The 19,144-nt window shown below is 33.7% G+C and overlaps 1 protein-coding gene across 9 annotated transcripts in view; it reads right to left on the bottom strand.

Moving 5' to 3' along the window:
• Positions 1–19,144, bottom strand: part of Rasal2 (RAS protein activator like 2) — a 338,051-nt gene that overhangs the window by 134,886 nt on the left and 184,021 nt on the right. The window contains exon 1 of one of the 9 annotated variants that reach the window (XM_048809962.1): positions 9,285–10,038. The exons of the other annotated variants lie outside the window; for them this stretch is intronic. Within the exon in view, the coding sequence (XP_048665919.1) occupies positions 9,285–9,297 (13 nt within the window). The 5' untranslated portion in view covers positions 9,298–10,038. Of the gene's footprint in view, positions 1–9,284; positions 10,039–19,144 lie in introns of those variants that run through there. 9 annotated transcript variants of the gene reach the window in all.

Raw genomic sequence — 19,144 nt, forward strand, 5'->3', positions numbered from 1 at the left:
TTTTTTTTCTTTTTTTTTTTTTTTTGAGGGGATGTGGTTTGGTACTAGGGACAGAACCCAAGGGCAATTAACCACTGAGCCACATCCTCAGCCCTTTTTATGTTTTATTTCGAGAAACGGTCTCACTGAGATGCTTAGGGCCTTGTTAAATTGCTGAGGCTGGACTCGAATTTGTGATCCTCTTGCCTCAGTCTTCTGGGCTGCTGGGATATATTCCTATTTTTATCCTTATATTTTTCCTCTACTTTCTGTAGTACAATATTGTATTTATAACTTCTTGGTAAAAATTCTACTTTCCATTATGGTTTCTTTGTTGATCTATGGATTTAGAAACCATCTCTTTGATACTTTTAAGAAAATTATTTTAAAAAAAATTCTTGCTGGGCATGTTAGCTACACAAGTAATCCCAGCTACATGGGAGACTGAGGCAGGAGGATCACAAGTTTGAGTCTAGCCTGGGCAACTTAGCAAGACTCTTGTCTCAAAATTAAAAAAAAAAATTAAAGTACCAGGGATATAGCTCAGTGGTAAAGCACCAACGGGTCTAATTTCCAGTGCTGCAAAATAAATAAACAAATAAGGAGGGCAGGGGAAGTAGTTCAGTGGTGGTGTGCTTGCCTATCAAATGTAAGGTCCTGGGTTCATTCCCCAGTATCCACCCCTTACCACCAAATCTTATCCTCCTTTAAAGTTGTTTCTCAGTAGGAAGGATTACTCAGAAAACCTAGCCGCCTACTACTAGAAATAGCCTACAGTATGCTCTTAAGTGAAAAATGCAAGGTGAACCACAACATGTACTATTTAATTCTTTTGAAAACAAAACACAGAAAAACTTCTGTGCTCATATATGATTTGCATCATAAACACATATACATACAGAATGTGGAAGGACAACTATGAATAGTCAACTGTGATGAAATGTGCAGAAAATATTATATTTCACCAAATAATTGTTGCCATTGCATTATCATATATTCACAAGTTTCTGTGCATCCTAATCTTTCACCAAAGACAGTTTAGTAATAAAATTTGGCATAAAAATCTGTGATGATTATGAGTGAAATAGAGTAGCAGAATTACTGTGTTGGGGAAAAAAGGAAAAGCTTTTTCATGTAGACTTGGTTTAAATCTCTTAGAAGAAGTGTTATAATTATTATTTTTTATTAAGATTTTACTTAAAATATACTTATATAAAAAGTATAATAGATACAAAACCATATATCAGGATATCAAGAAACTTGAAGAATTATTCAGTTAATTTCTTTGGCCTTCAAATGGAATTTATAAGACTTGAAGAAAAACAGAATTTATTTACAATGTCCCACACAAAGAAGATCCAAAGACATTAAGTTTTAGAGCCTAAAACCAATGAAATTTCTTCTATTAACTAAGGATCTATCTACCAACACTTAATGGATAGGCAAATTGTGGGTGACTATTTTCACATATGTTTCACATTTCTGTTCCTCAATGTCTTTAACTTTTCTTCCCAATATTGTTTTCTAGACTATCTAGCACCAAAAAGCCTCAAACATTTTAAATTATAGCACACAGAAGAGAATATAGTACTCAAATAACAACTGCAAACTAAAATAGAAAATTATCTAACATTTCTTAAATGCTTATTGCTAAATTATACATGTACATTAATATAGTACCCAGTAGCTTCTTATTTATTTCCACCCTTAGAGCAAAACTTGAATATAGGCATATGGCTTAGTCTTTCTACCTTTATTTATATAGACTTTTTTTTTTAACTAGGAATTCTGCATTTTTATTTTTCCCAATGTTTGTGAGATGTGCTTCCTAGGACTTAAAATTGTATATGCTTCTGTTAATACAGATTAAGCTTCTTTAATTCAAAAATCCAAAATTGAAATTTCCCCAAATTTGGGCCTTTTTGAGCATAAACAATGACAAAAATGGGCTGGGGCTGTAGCTCAGTGGTACAGCCTGAAGAAGCTTCAAAGAGGACTCTGTGCCCCAGATGAGAACATAGAATGCCTACTCCTTGGTTTTTGGCATTGTAATCCCAAGTAGAAAATCTCAACTTGACACTGCCTAGTGTTCTGATTTGTGTGTGAAATAACGAATGGAGATTGTTTTAACTTACTAAGCTTATAGTAACTGATTATATAGCAATGTAAAAATAATGTAGGAGGCTAACGCAAAAAAATTGCATTTGAGTAAAAACAGTAAGATATAAAGGAACTAGTGGAGAAGACTGCTTTTTCAGAAACAGAATTAAACTATGTCCTTCCATTAAAAAAAAAAAAACTAAAAAAACAGACACACACAAATGAAACACCTTTTGGTAGTTTAAAACAATAAGGATAAAGAGGGTAACTAAGGCTAATCTGAAAAAAAGAAGGATGATCTCAAAAGTACATTATATTTTCCTGCAAAAAGTACATTATATTTTTCATGCCAGGTGAGCACTCTACCACTGAGCCCCAGCCCAAGCCCAGAAACATTTTTTTAAAACAAAATGCTATTAAAGTCAAGAGAATAAAAAGCTCATTAAATTTATGGCATTAATTCATTAGTAACTATATGTAAAATTAATGTGTTCAGCATAAGTACATGCATATATCTGTATACACAAAGGTATATACTGTAATTACTACTATAAAATGTTTTTATATTAAGGTATGATATGAGGATTAGTGTTTTATTCAGTAAGCTCAGAGCACATAAAAAAGTCTAGTGCTAAAGTGTTATTATATTCATATAATACAATTTTGTTTTGAGGATACATGTACAGGCCTAGCCTTTCTGATGCTTTTCCCATTTAACCTCTTAAATGATCCCTGATTATGTGTGTGTATGTGTGTGTGTGTGTGTGTGTGTGTGCGCGCGCGCGCCCACAGACACACATATAGTATTATTTCAATATCAGAATAAACCTGATGTCACACTTCACCTTCTGCATAAAAAAAAGGACTTTAAACAACATTACACCATCAACCTATAAGGCCTTTTTTTGGGTGTGTGTGTGTGTGTGTGTGTGTGTATTCTTTTATTTGTTTTAGCAAAATAGAGTGTTCTTCTTGAACTTTTTACTATAGTATAACACATTTTCAGAGAAGTGTACATATAATAAGTACAAAGATCAATAAATTTTCACAAATGGAATTTATACAAGTAACCAGCATTTGGATTAAAACAACAACAAGAACATTACCACATCCTGAAGCTTCCTTTGTACATTCTTTGCAGTTATTACCCCCATAATCACTATCTTGTCTTCCATCATTTATCCACTATATTATATGAAGTAGTAGTTGTTCTTTTTCACTGCTATATAGAATCCCACTGTGGAAGCAAACCACAATTTATTCATTCTACTGCTGATGAGTATTTGGGTAGTGTCTGATTTTAACAGTTATAAACAGTATTATTGTGAGCATTTATTGTATAGGTCTTTCAATAAACTTATGCATGCACTTCTTTTGGGTACATAAATGGGAGAGAACTTGTTATGATGGAACATTGCTCAGCTTTATTTGAAACTATCAAGTAGTTCTCCAAAGTAAATGCAAAAATCTAACAATAATATGTGAAATTTTCTTCTTGTTCTAGATACCTGGGCAATAGTTGGTATTTCCTGTTTTTCTCATTTTAGACATTTTGATGGGGGTGTAACCCCATTGGGTATAAATTTGCATTCCTCTTATGACTAACAAATGACTGAACACCTTTTCATAGACTGAAAGATAAGATGTTTAGATCTTATCTTAGGCCATTTGGTTTGCCTCTTTTGTGAAATGAACATTTCAGTCTTCCCTTTTTCTCACTGATGTGTAGGAGTTCTTTATATATTGTGATTGGGTATTAAAATTTCTAAATGACCTTTTTCAGGCTATCAGAGAAAAGGAACATAAATAAAGTCGAGACTAAACCCAAAGAACCTTAAAATTCCTATTCTCCTGTAGCACAGGTTTGACAAGGAAAAATAGAAAGAAAAAGTCTACCTTTAAGTAAAATGAGAACACTGGGACAAACCTACGAGAAAGCTTTAAAAAAAATCACTGCCACTTTGGAGCAATGAAATCACCACACCCTTTAAGTTCACTATTGCTTGTTAATTAAAATTTCATTGTTAAATACATTTTGAAGTTTATCCATCCATAGTTAAGATGTGCTGCTGAGAAAACCTTGTAAATAACTGGTTGGATTTTCCTTTTTTTTTTTTTGGGTGGGCGGCAGTGGGTACTGGGGATTAAACTCAGGGACACTCTACTACTGAGCCACATCCCCAGGCTGTTTAATGTTTTATTTAGAGACAGGGTTTTACTGAGTTGCTTAGTGTTTTGCTTTTGCTGAGGCTGGTTTTAAACTCACTATCCTCCTACCTCAGTCTCCAGAGCTACTGGGATTAGAGGTGTGTGCCACCTTGCTGGCTGAATTTTCCTTTTAAAGAAGACCACATAAAAGAATGACTTTCCAGGGATGGGGATATAGCTCAGTTGGTAAAATGCTTGCCTCACACGCACAAGGCCCAGGGTTCAATCCTCAGCACCACCAAAAAAGGGTTTCTAGATACCCTTCTATTTAAACAAAACAAAACAAAAATAGTGTCATCAAGCGTGGACCTAAGCAGTTGTACTGGGGCATAGTAAATGAATACTATACTTCCAGTAGAATTCTGCCTTTTATGTTCCAATAAATTCCTCATTCATAGTACATTTTGGTCTTGTATAGTTAAAAGAATTTCCAAGGAAAACTAGTTTTCATTTTTTGTAACAATAGCAGTAAGTCCTAGGATTTCTTCTTTATACCATGTTTTTGTTCTGGTTAAAAATGGTCTATCATCTCTCATAGATGACAAGAGAATGGCATAGACTCTAATGTAGGGGGGAAAACATTTTCTTTTTTTTTTTAATTTACCTATAGAAGTTGATAACCCATTTACTGAATGTTGTTTTTGTAGAGGAAGGGAATAAAAAAACTAATAAAAACTGCATTTCAAAATTTTAACAGTTACAGTTGTATAAATATTCACAAATTAAATGATGCTACTTGTAAAACAGCATGATATGTACTGTTTCACAAAAATAAGTGACATTTCATTGAACTTCAAGTGGAGGTAAAAGGCTTCAAAGGAAATATCAGGACATATGTAGCAAATCATATGGACAATAAAATAAAGATTTGAATTAATTAAAAATTTCCTTATACTTAAACTGTGTAATATTCATTAAAGCAGACCAAATTCTATGTGATACAATTCCTCTATCATATGCTTGGTTTTCTATACTTTGAAAAAAATGCTAGTACTCTAAAATTATACTGAACAAAATCTTAGAAATGAGCTTTTAGTACACAAGAGATGATCATCCTTCCGTTAGCAGACATCATATTCTTCTTCTGTCCTTTGTCTGAACGAACCTAATTCTATGTTTTCACACAAGCTAGATTTGTGTGTGTGTGTGTGTGTGTGGTCTTGCACTTTGACATATCACTTCTTTTTTTTAAATTCTATTTCCTTTATTTACTTGGCACTTAATATTCTAGGTGTTCTGGAAAGGGAACTACTAAAATAGGGATCTAAACATCTTATCTTTCCTACCTGATTCAGGAGACTAGAAATCAAGTCAACCACACACAACTCATTTGAAGTATTTTGGCCCCCCAAAAATAAGTTTTTCTAGTCTTCATATAAACGAAAGGTAGTAGGAAGTTAACTATACAGTACTACAGTTATGTTTTTCAAAGGTACTTCATTATCTGTGGAATTGGATTCAAGTTATGAGAATTGGCAACTTGTCCAACAATTGGCTATCATAGGTGGTGATCTGAATGCCAGTTGGATCCTGGCAGCTCAAGTTGCTTACTTTCTAAGATTTGACATAAGAAAGAGCAAAAGAAACCAGATAGTTTTTCTTCTTTATAAAACAGGACTGTACAAATCTAAACTATTTTTTCAAAGTGCTGTTTCAAAAACTCATTTACAACTTAAAAACACTGTAAACCTGAGAATGACAGAAATGTATAGTTCCATGTCAAATAGTGACATAATCTTCTGATTGGTTCCCTCTTCACATACTTAAGTTCAGAGTACTTCCAATTCAGCTTAATAGTAAGGTGTGAGGAGGGGCAAAGAAGATGCCAGAGAGGACAAAGACCTTCTTCTGAATTTTAACAGCTGATCCAGTTAAGTCTTTCTTGTCAAGCATGTACAAAGTATTCTGAATGGCACTGCTTAGTCCTTCCAGACACAAGCTCAAATCATACAATTATATGTGTAATTCTGATAAATTACAAGCACTTTAAGAAAAATCAGCAATAAAAGAATTTATATTGCTGAGTCATGACCCATTTTCCCAAATCACTGTTCATCAGAATAAGAGGACAAAAAATTTTCCCTGGGATTCTGCACTTAGGAGTCAGATACTTTAAGAAAACTTTATACAACAATCAGGTGAACCAAATTTCCCAGTAGTCACCAACTTCTCATTAAATCTGATACAGAATAACCAGGAACAACCACTAGAGAGCATTAAAGGACAGAAGAGAACAAAAAGAATCTGTGACACTTTTCCTGTTTAGAAAACACCTAAGATCAAGAAGTGAGCAGTGGGGAAACACAATCCTGTTGTCTGCATAAAGGGATTTCCAGTGTTTCGAGTGCGTAACCAGGTAACTTTCATGAATAAGGAATTAATTTGACAACTAAGAACATTTTACATGTCCAGACTAAAGTCCTTGCCCCTGGCCTTTTGCTTTCATTTTTGTTTAAAGAGATTTCATTCTTAAGGATTTAACTGGAATATAAAACACAGAATTATGTCCCAGAGGAAGAAAGAAAGTACAGCAGAAAAGGAGAAATATTCCTTTGAATATGTCAAAGTTTTGATCAACTATAGCCAAATATTTATAAGAAATAAATTATATTGCAGAATTCTTCACCCTCTTTGAAAATTTAATATATAAACTATATTTATAGGAAGATATAGGTAGTTCACAGAAAATAAATTTTCAAAAAATATCAAGGAAAAAAATCATGAGTAGTGAAAATAATCATGAGTAGTAAAAATAATCATGAGTAGTGAAAATGGGCCTACCTTCAAGAAAATCCTGATCAAAAGAAAACTATTTAATATACATGAGAGTCTCTTTTCTAATTCCACTTGTTTCACTGTACTCATTCCATTCCCACTTCGAATTTGTCTTTAGTCACAGAGTAAAGCACTTATTGCTTTTCTCCACCCCAGAATGCATAAACCTGTACTATCTGACATGCATATTCAGCAAATAAAAGGAAGATTGTTTCCTTCTAACATTCCCTTCTTTCTAATACATGGTAGTGAGTTCTATAATCACTAGGTTGGTTAATAAAATAGTTTAAATCATTAAAACACCAGTAGATTAATGACTTATGATTATTTCTGGCATTAGGCAGTTAGGTCAAAGGCCCATCTCAATCTTTCTCCCTGTCACATATTTAAGGTAGGATACAAGCTAAGAGAAAAATCTAAGCCCCACATAATACAACATGAACACTGTCAAGTTGGAAAGAGCTCACACTCATAGTCACCAGTCCTCTTACAAACAGTGTGCTTAAATAATGCCTTCTCCAGTAAGACAAACAGTCTCTTGTTCCCTTCTGGGTGGAGAAACCACTTTGCAATGGGTTTCCTGATAGCCCAGAGCAGTAATGAAACTATTCCTTATAACTCAGTGCCCATCTCACACAGACTTGTAAATCAGTACTGAACTTACACAGACCCAGCAGAAAACTGGAATGAACAGGTCAGGCTTTAATACAAAAGGACAACAGCATCCCTTCACTGTGCTTGCAGCCAAATCAGGCTAACTGGTTCCCAGGAGTTGTAAAGAGCCATGACAGATCCTTTTGACAAAGGCTATCTTTACTATTTAGCTCACTAGAATAGTGTGGCCTCTCTCATTACCACAATGGTCTGTAGAAAAATGAAAGGGCAGCAACCTTTTATAGAGAATAAATGAAAATGTATGAAGACAGATGTTCACTGTCTGTTGTGACTCTCAAGATCCTTCACTTAAGTCACCCCATAAAACATAATTCATGAAATTCATGAGGTGAATTAACAGAGGACTCTAATAAATGGGAAAAAATCAACTTGAAAGAATTTTAATTTCATATGCAGATTCAGAATATGTCATTTAATTTATATAAACACAACATACAAATTATAGTAACTTTCCTTAACCAAAAGTTACTTTTTTCCCTTTTGGTAAATCTTTTTTTTATCTATTTTTGGTTTTAGTCAAGAGCATGTTATCAATACTGATTTGATGATACCTGTCCCTTATTATCTCCTCCCTATAAGATTTATTTTTTTAAAAAAACTGGGTTTTAGTTATACATGACGGTAGAATGCATTTTAACATAATTACACTAGCATGGAATATATCTTTTTCTAATTCAGACCCCAATACCTTTCTTTCCCCTTCCCTCTCCCCATACCCTGCTCTCTTTCCTCTATCGATCTTTCGGTTTGCATTTGTTCTGTTCAGGCAATAATTCATCATTCCTGAGGCCAGTGAACCTAATATAGACAAACCATAAAATCTAAATGTAACTGGTACCATGTTAAAAGATAAATAAATAGAGAATTAGGAAATCTAGGTTTTCATTTAAATCCTGTTCCTAACTCTGAACCTGACCAAGTATTATACTCCTCAGACCTCAATGTTCTTAGTGAAAATGGAGAGACTGGACTATAGATAATCCCTAAAGTCTCTTTTAGATTCAACTTTTAATGAGTTAATCAGTTAAAGTTTCTAACTTGTCATCTAAGGCAGACAATATTAAAAAGCCAACCTTGAGCAAAAAGAGCAAGCAATACTCTCATTTGAATGCTCTCACTGTTGTCTGAAGATCCAACCTGTTGAACTCTGTGAATGACACAGATTGATTACATGTTCAAGCAATGTGAAAATCTTGATTATTAAGTATATTCTGTTTCTCACAGCTGTACTGGTTGTTTCGTAAAGAATTCCAAAGCAGATCCAGAATAAAAATCCACTTCATATTATTAAAAGGACAAGTAAATGTTACAGCATTAACATTTTGCTATGCTCACTCTGTTTAATCTCAGAGACCTATATTTACTGGATTTTGTACTGAAATGCTGACAGATAATCCTCACACAGAATTTGTGTGAACACACACTAATGAAAACTAACCTATTTTTTAAAACCAGTAATCACAAATAACTGCATTTGCATAATAAAAAACACATTCCAGGAAATATGCAAACTTTTAATTTTAATTTCAGATTCTAGGAACTCTTACCTGGGGTCTGCATTCTGTGAAATTTCTGGATGTGGCTAACATTATCTCTCCGGCATGCCAGACAGAAACTCAAAACACTTTGTACACTGTTTTCGCCTGTGCTTGCTTTCGTGTTCTCTCTCTCTCTCTCTCTCTCTCTCTCTCCCCTATTGCTCTCACTCTGTGCTTCAGACAGTTTGGAATGCAGAAAAGCCAGAGCCAATGCCAGTCAAACTCAAACCCACCCCCTGCTCTGTTCTTTTACTACAGAGCACTAAACAATAGCCACCCTTGCTTACTCACTCACTGCTGTCTCTCTTTCAATAGCTCTGGTGCAGACAGTCTGGTCTACTCGGTCTACTGCAGCAATGTGATTTACCAAGATAGGTAATTCATTCTTCCTATCCCAAGGGGTGTGCCTCTCTGTGATTTAAGATATATATACACACACACACACACACACACACACTTAGTTGTAGATGGACACACATTTATTTTATTTTATGTGGTGCTGAGGATCCAACCCAGTGCCTCACGTATATACTCTACCACTGAGCTGTTACAACCTCAGCCCAATAAGTGATTTTCTAAAAGCAATCTATTTCAGTTCTGTCCTAAGTATAGAAGAATAAAGCAAATTTCAGATATTTTTATTTTCAATGTTTATGTGCTGAATGAAAATAGAAACTTTTGAAGTACAAAAATTCGGTAATTCTTGCAACTGATATGAACATAGAAGTCTACTAACACACATTACTATCTTTTAAACTACCTTATTTAAGCAAACTAATTTAACTTATTACAATGGAAGTATATTACATTTAGAAAGGAAACAGAAAAGAAAGTTTTTATTTCCTTAAAGACTTTCATTCAGGTCTTAAACTAGAACTTCATTTTAAAATATAGTATAATGAAAATTTATTTTGTAACTGATTCTACTATTTTTTTTACTAGATATGATAAAATTATAGACAATATCACTGCTCCCAGTCATCATTTTAGTTTGTTTTAAAATTAGACATATTTCTACGTCCCCCCCCTCCGCCGCCCATATTCCAAAAATGGAAGGCAGGTCAACAATGTAATCTTCATCATTGGTATGATGACTTAACACATTATACAGTTTTTCAGTTGCTGAGGCTAATAACATGTTAGGATTGATTAACTAAAAAATTGACTTTGAATCACAGTGGACTCTGCTTGTATTTTAGGCAGTAGAATGCAACAAACAAGAGAACTGATGGAATCACATACATTCTGTCTACCTACCTGTCTATACACGTTTGTGTGTGTGTATCTTATAAGTAATATATAACTAACACATTAGATAAGCATGTATACACAAAGGTATATATTTGTATATATATGTTAGTAGTGTATGTACGAACATATGAATGTCCTTCAGCACTCTTTTTCCCCCTTTATCTCAATTATTTAAATAATGCTTCTCTTTTAATATCTTCATGCTTTATTTTTAGTAATCTAGCCCCAAATTCCTTTGGGAAACATGCTGCTTTAATACTGCATTTTCCTTTGCTTTTACTTTTTGTTTCCTATTTCTATTTCAATGAAATGTTCCTTTAATCCCTGCTACTGAAATACAAATCATAGGAAAAGAAAGATATAAACTAAAGTTGTGCAGAAATGTGCAAACTGAAAGACTGTGAAAACTTAGCAGTTCACAGATTTTTACCCTGTCTATATGAAACATCAACAACCTTTATAACCTCTTCTTACCAAAGGTAATGCAAATATATATCATTATTATTAACTGCCATTTATAATAAACCTTAAAAATGCAAATATTAATTTTACAATATTAAATTAAATATTAATTATTCCTCAGAATAATTAGAATAAGAATTAGAATTAGAATAAGAAACAAGTTATGATTTTCCTACTTCTATTCAAGAGTTAGAACTGAGAGCAGTAAGTCTATGTTACAGGGAGAGAGATTTCAGTTCAATAAAATAAAGTCAGAGTCAGTGAAATACTGAAGTAGCTTTTTAAAGGATTTGCCTGTTACAAGAGAGTGAGCTCCCAATTCTTTGCAAACAAATTATGCATTTGATGAACACGCTGTAGTGCAGCAATTCTCAAATGATACTAATGAGCAACACTAGTGCTCTTCTGTTGATGAGCTAGAAAAACAATCTTTTCCCAATGCCAAAAAGTTTATGTATATAATCTTCATAAATGTGCAATTTTCTTCTTGATTTTTTTTAAAAAAATGTTAGAATCCAGAACTGCTTATTAGCCTTCTAGAAGTCCATAATGTTGTTAATCTGACCATTTTCAGATATCTGAAAGTTAATTATAACAATGTTTCATTGTATTCTGTTAAAACCACTTTTATTACCTTAAGTTCTAACACCTGAAGAAAGCAGAGAATACCTGTGGAGGAAACAATTTTTCTTAATTGTAAACAATGTTATTCTGTTGTTATTCAACACTTTTCAAAAGAAATGAAATAGCATACCCCATTAATTTCTACACTAAGTCTTTTGTACAAGTATATATTCCTAATTTTAATGCCCTGTTTATGCCTCCCAGTCTTGGTGTTGCTGCTTCTCTCTCTGGAAGTCCCTTTCCTGCTCAGTCCCGCCTGTATACTTTTATTTATCCTTCAAAACCATTTTCTTTCTATGGCTTATCTCATTTCCTATCCAGGGTTGATCACATTTCTCCTCTGTAATTTTTTTCTCAATAACCTTTTTTTTCCCTTCAGAGTCCTCTCATTTCACTTTACTGAACATTATATTAGGTACTGATATTTAAAGACTCTTCCCTACGAGAATGTGAGATACATTATGGGGGTGAGCTAGTACCAGCAACTTATCTCGAGAGCTTAGAAAAATGCTGGACATTAGGAGGAACTTGATAAATAATAGAAGGAAGAATGAATAGACATATGGAAGGAAGCATATATTTTACTCATCAAACCTTTTGTAAAGTTTCTAGTCTTTGGTGTACTTCAGAATAATTTGAGAACAGGTACCATAGCATACCCATTTTCCCATGCCAGAGCCTAGCACTGGGTACATTGTATGATGAAACAATAACATTAAGGAATTCATCTCTGGTGTATATGGTTACAAGTAGCTAACTGAAATCAAAAGAATTAAAAAAAAAAACAACAAGGAAAAAGTTATTTCATTACTTATCCAATCAAGATCTATTGGTAATAGGTGAGATCCCAATCAGTATCAGCTGCTTCTTTGAGTAATTCATTTCACCTTCACTATCTATGAACCCACAGCCAAGTGCTGCACTGTCATGGCCAGGAAAATGCAGTTTCTGAGGTAGAGATGGGAACAATCAACAATCTTCTACAGCACTAGGGAATTTTCCAAAAGAGCTGGAGAAGCATGAGTACCTGCTTCACTATTAGACATTAACTCAAGCTAAGACCATATCAGTACAGAAAACCCCTTACTGGTTAGGAATGGCCTCATAGAGTTTGATGGAGTTTTGATCACATATTTAGAATACACAACTTGGCACCAACCGTGTTCATTTTGTAAAGGTGAGGCCATTTAAGCCATTTTATTTCTGCAAGTAAACACTATGTTTGGCTTTACATGTCTCTCCACATAGGGAATTGGGTAGAGTTGCTTCATCAATCCACTTTACATAGTCCTGACCCAGCGCTGTATTTAATACATGTTTACATTAGGTTGAACTGTACGAAAATGTATTTTTCTAAGTAAAAAAAAAAAAAAAAAAACAACAAAAACCAGTCAAACTGGGCTGGAGATGCAGCTTAGTGGTAGAACATGTGCTCTGCATGGGCGAGGTCCTGGGTTTGAGCCCCAGGAGTATCTGTTCTCCTCTATGGTACTTGTTTCCACCCCCCCTCCCTCATAAAAATCAAATATCAGTAATAATCATATGAATTATAAGAAATAAGTACTGCATGAATGGTTGAACAAAATGACTTTAAAGGTCTCATCTAGTTCTGGGATTCCACAATCTTGTAAATCAAACATACACAATTTGTACATCATCAATCAACTGCAATGCTTTGGTTTCCAGCTTATCAAACTACTGTCTACCTATACTAATACAGCACCCTGTTCTTGTTCTTCTTACCACAGTTTTAATTTAGTTATTCATATATTGGATGTTTACCTGTTCCCCATCCTGATGGATGTAAGCTCCATGGTAGCAGGGACTATAGATTTTTGTTCACTGTTGTATCTGCAATGCTGAATGTACTGTTTGTTAACACAATAAGTGCTTAATAAATAGTTGTGGAATAAACAAATGGTCTGAGTAAGAGTAGACTCCTAGAGACTATATCTAAGTGAGGTCCCAAACTCAGTATTAATAAATATTAGCTTTATTATTAAAAGGCTAGGAGACTTTTCTAGCTTTGAATCAATGAAATATTAGGATGAATTCTGAAGAATGTAGACCAGTGTATTTCCCTCCATATCTTATAAAAGTAATAATGCTCTTTTGTTGGTATAGGTAAAGAATTAAATGAGCTACTCATTTAGAAGCCCTGAACCACAAATGCATGATTTTCTGAATATCAAAGAGCCACAAAAATAAGCTACTTACATATAATTAAAAGTTCCTTGCACATCAATTTTAATTCCTATCGAACAAATTAACAAACAATCCTTTAACACCTATCTTCTTCTTTTCCAAGCATAGACACCTCTCTATAGTAATCAGGCTGACATGTACACCAGGCTATGAATGTGCTGATTCTTGCACTTATGTGCACTCCCTCTTTTGAATGGTTTCTTCTAATCATAAACACAGTTTATTCTAATGTCTCCCATAAACCAGATTGGCATTCTGATTATGTGAGCTTCCCACTGCATTCTTTTTTAGAGTCAGATTAGAAAAAGAAAAACATTGTTTATAATTGGAATAACTGCCAAAGTCACCCACTTATTCAGAAATGTCACTAAAATTTTAATTATTAAATTTCACGAATATATGAATACACACACAACACACTTCTATGATGGAGAGGCATTATGAAGATCAGAATATCTGCTAAATCATATGGTTAGCATAGTACTTGTAAGTATTTAAAAAGGATTCATGCCCAATAAGTGACAATTATGATAACCACAGGTTTTAAACTTCTGGTTAAGAGATTGAGCTTTACCTTGCTCTTCCAGCTAAGATGATGTAGTAGACTCCATGTCCTTAGAAAGAATGGCAATTCGCTGGGAGCAAGTGTTATAGGGAGATGGCCAAATCAAAGATTAGTCCCTTGTCTCAACTCGGGCTTTCATGAGACTACAACCGTATTTTAAAGAAAAATAAGCAAAACCTAAGTGGAAAACTACAAGGAAATATCTTTCTAGGTTTTTCATAACATTAATAATAGTATATTTGAGGAATAAAAGCAGCACTTCTATTTCTATGGAAAAACTCATTAATAACAAAGAGCAACTAAAAGTATTTTGGGATACTGTTGGATAATAACTAACAAATATTATTTCTGAAAGTACTTGTAGACTCAAGGACATGTGATACTAGTTCTCTTCATTTAAAAATGGAGCTCAGGGCTGGGGATGTGGCTCAAGCAGTAACGTGCTCGCCTGGTATGCGCAAGGCGCTGGGTTCGATCCTCAGCTGTTATTAATTAATTATATAATAAGATGTTGTGTCCACTGAAAACTAAAAAAATAAATATTAAAAAATTCTCTCTTAAAAAAATAAAAATGGAGCTTAAATTGCATTTTAAAAATAAGACCTTCACAAGAGAAGGAAATAAAAGGCATAAAAATAGGAAAGGAAGAAGTCAAATTATCACATTATCCCACACCTAGATTTAAAAAACAAACAAACAAAACCCACCAAAAGACTGCTAGAGCTAAGAGCAAATTTGGCAAAGTAGCAGGTTACAAAATCAACATACAAAAATTAATAATCTTTCCTATATAGGAACAACAAATCTGCTGATAAAGAAATCACAACAATAATTTCACTCACAATAGCCTCATAAACAAAACAAAAACAAACAAATTAAACCTTAGAAATAAATCTAACCAAGGAGGTGAAAGCTCTCTACACTGAAAACTATAGAACATTTAAGAAAGAAATTGAAGAAGACACAAGAAGATGGAAAAACCTCCCATGTTCATGGATGGGCAGAATTAATATTGTTAAAATGACCATACTATTAAAAGTAATATGCAGATTCAATGCAATCCTTATCAAGATACCAATGACATTCTTTGCAGAACTAGAAAAAATAGTCCTAAAATCCATTTGGAAGAATAAATAACCAGAATAGCCAAAGCAAATGGAAGCCAAAAAGCAATACTGGAGGCATCTCAATACCTGACTTCAAATTATACTACAGAACTATAGTAACAAAAACTGCAATGGTTCTGGCATAAAAGTAGACATACAGACCAATGGTACAGAATAGAAGACACAGAAACAAATCCACACATTTTGTTGTCTAATCCTTGACTGTTAGAGTCTGTAACAAGTCAGGATAGCGCCTGGCAAATGTTAGAGTCTGTAAACAAGTCTGGATGGCGCCTGGCATTTTGCCAGAGGGAGTGGTTTGTGAAGTAACGCCAGCGAGCCATTAAGTGTGGAGATTCCTTATTGGTTGACTGCTGTATCGAGTTTATGTTAATTAGATAAGCTGTGTGGAATGTATATATACCGCTCCTGTCCTACAATAAACGTCTCCCACTCCTGCTGTATCAATGTACACAAGTTGTTTGTCACCCCCCGGTTATTTTGCTGCAGCCGGACTGCGGCACTTGACAAAGGTACAGAAAACATTTATTGGAGAAAAGAAAGCCTTTCAAACAAATGGTGCTGGGAAAAATTGGTTATCCATATACAGAAGAATGAAATTAGACCCTCTTCTCTCAGCCTGCACAAAAATCAACTCAAAATGGATAAAAGATCCAGAAACTGTGCAATTCATACAAGAAAACATAAGGTTAACACTCCAGTATATAGGCACAGGCAATGACTTTCTCATCTGGAACCTCTAAAGCTCAGGAAATAATGCCAAGAGTTAATAAGTGGGATAGCATCATATTAAAAAGTTTCTGCGTAGCAAAGTAAACATATAGAAATGTAAAGAGAAAACCTTCAGAATGGGAGAAAGTCTTTGCTAGTAATTCTTCTGACAGAGGATTAATATCTACAATACATAAATAACTCAAACTTTACAACAAAAAATCAAAAACCACAATTAATAAATGGGCAAATGCATTAAACTGACACTCTGCAGAAATACAAATGGGTAACAAATGTATGAGAAACGTTCAACATCATTAGCAATTAGGGAAATGCAAATCAAAACTACAGTGAGAGTTCATCTCACACCAGTCAGAATGGCAGTAATGAAAAATACAAATAATAATAAATGCTGGAGAGGATGTAGAGAAAAAGGAACACTTTTACACTGTTGGTGGGACTCTAAATGAGTACAACACTATGGAAATCAGAATGGAGGTTCCTCAAAAGGCTAGGCATGTAACCATGATATGACCTATGCATACCCATATTTATAGCAACACAATTTACGATAGCCAAACTATGGAACCAGGAATGAATGATGAAGAAAAGGTCGAATATAAAAACAATGGAGTTTTATTTAGTCATAAAAATAAAATTATGTCATTTACAGGAAAATAAATAGAACTTAAACATTATGTTAAGTGAAATAAGCCAAACTCAGAAGGTCAAGGGTCATATATTTTCTCTCACATAAAAGCTAGAGGAGAAAAAGAAAAAGAAAGGTGGTGGGTAGTGAGGGGAGGAGGAGTTAGGGATCATGAAAATCAAAGGGAGATCAGTAGAGAAAAGGCATGGGGACGAGGGAGAGGCGGGAAGTGCTGTGGAGTGATACTGGCCAAATTACATTGTTATATTATATGCATATATAATGTTACAACAAATTCCATCATTATATAGAACTATAGTGCACCAATTAAAAAAATATGGGGGAAAAAACTTTCAAAGCCGGGTGTGGTGGCACACATTTCCCTAATTGCTAATGATGTTGAACATTTTTCATGTATTTGTTGGCCATTTGTATTTCTTCTTTTGGAAGTGTCAGTTTAATTCATTTGCCCATTTATTAATTGTGTTGTTTGATTTTTTGTTGTAAAGTTTTTTTGAATCATTTATGTATTCTAGATATTAATCCAAGGTAGTTGGGAGGTTAAGGCAGAAGGACATTTACCCAAGTTCAAGGCCAATAAGGCAACTTAGGGAGACTCTGTACCCCCCTCCCCCCAAAAAAGGCTGGGGATATATCTTAGTGGTAGAGTGCCCCTGGGTTTAAACTCCAGTGGATGGGTGGCAAGAAGCTTTCAAAAAGTCATTTCCTTCAGTGGCTTTAAAAATAAATATATAATTATTTGTTAAGCTTTACTGATTTTCTGTTAAGTTAATCTGCTGTCACAACTGAAACATTACAGACTATATTGAGTTTTTGTTGCTTTGGCAATCATAGGAAAAACTCTGGTGAATGAAATTCTGTCATGAGACATGCAATTTCTTTATAATTTAGAGAATGTAGAATGTCCATACGAATAAAATATTTGGAAATTAATAGCATTTAATAAATATTGAGCTCAATTAAATGCTGAATAGGAATATACAATATATTTTGAACATTTTGCAAGTCATTGTGTTCTTTTTGATTTCATTTTTTACATGCACAAATATTATGTAAAATTAAAACATGTATCATAAAAATAGGAAATTTTGAATGTTTTCTGGGAGAGAATTTTAATTATACAATAACTGATAATACAGAATAAAGCATAGTCTTTAACAATAATTCAGGTCAGAAACTTCTCTGAGAAATATATATATTCTCAAAATTATTGTCATGGCCTGCCACTCTTGCCAGTTGAGATGGGAACCATTTTGTTTATTTACTAATAGAGTGGATAAAGGGATTCTACAGTTTCTGTACAATGATATCCCTGTTCTGATTTTTCTGGATGACCTTCTTGGGAAATGTAATGGAGGTTCTGTGATTCTTCTGCCTTTGAATATTTCCAATGAATGTTTCCTCAGCAAATTTATGAATCCCTCTTTTAAAGTTTTTGTCATCCATAAAATATCACTCCAAGTTAAGACCTTCCTGAGATAAAACTATTTTCACTTATTTTTGAAATTTGTTAATATGACATTATAAGATCAGCATGTTAATATATTAATATTAAATGAGTTTAAAAACCCAAGCTACATGCTAAGTTTACTTTATCCAATGGGCCCATTTATCTGTTGGTAGAAACCACTAATGAGATAGGTTACAGAAAAACATGGGCAGATAATTATAATTCTTAAATAAATAAAATTCTTTATTTTTCGTAGAATTACATCTTTACTCAACTGAAACAAACTTTTATTAGCAAAGGTATTTTTTATCTTTAACTTCAGCAGTAATAAATTTAGATACTGTTTTATTTTATTTTTAATATTTTTATTGATTTTTTTAAAAAAAATGACAGTGGAATGCATTACAATTCTTATTACACATATACAGCACAATTTTTCACCTCTGGTTGTATACAAAGTATGTTGATATCAATTCGTGTCTTCATACATGTACTTTGGATAATGATGTCCATCACATTCCACCATCCTTGCTAATCCCCTGCCCCCTCCCTTTCCCTCCCACCCCTCTGCCCTATCGAGAATTCATCTATTCCTCCCATGCTCCCCTTCCCTACCCCACTATGAGTCAGCCTCCTTATATCAGAGAAAACATTTGGCATTTGTTTTTTTGGGATTAGCTAACTTCACTTAGCATTATTAGATACTGTTTTATAGAACAGACAATTACGCATTTTCCTTAGTAAATAACAGTAAAATAGACAACTATTTTATTTTCATAAGGGTGCAAAAATTCAAACATTGAC

This window comes from Marmota marmota, unplaced genomic scaffold, assembly GCF_001458135.2.
Source record: "Marmota marmota marmota unplaced genomic scaffold, marMar, whole genome shotgun sequence".
NCBI lineage: Eukaryota > Metazoa > Chordata > Mammalia > Rodentia > Sciuridae > Marmota > Marmota marmota.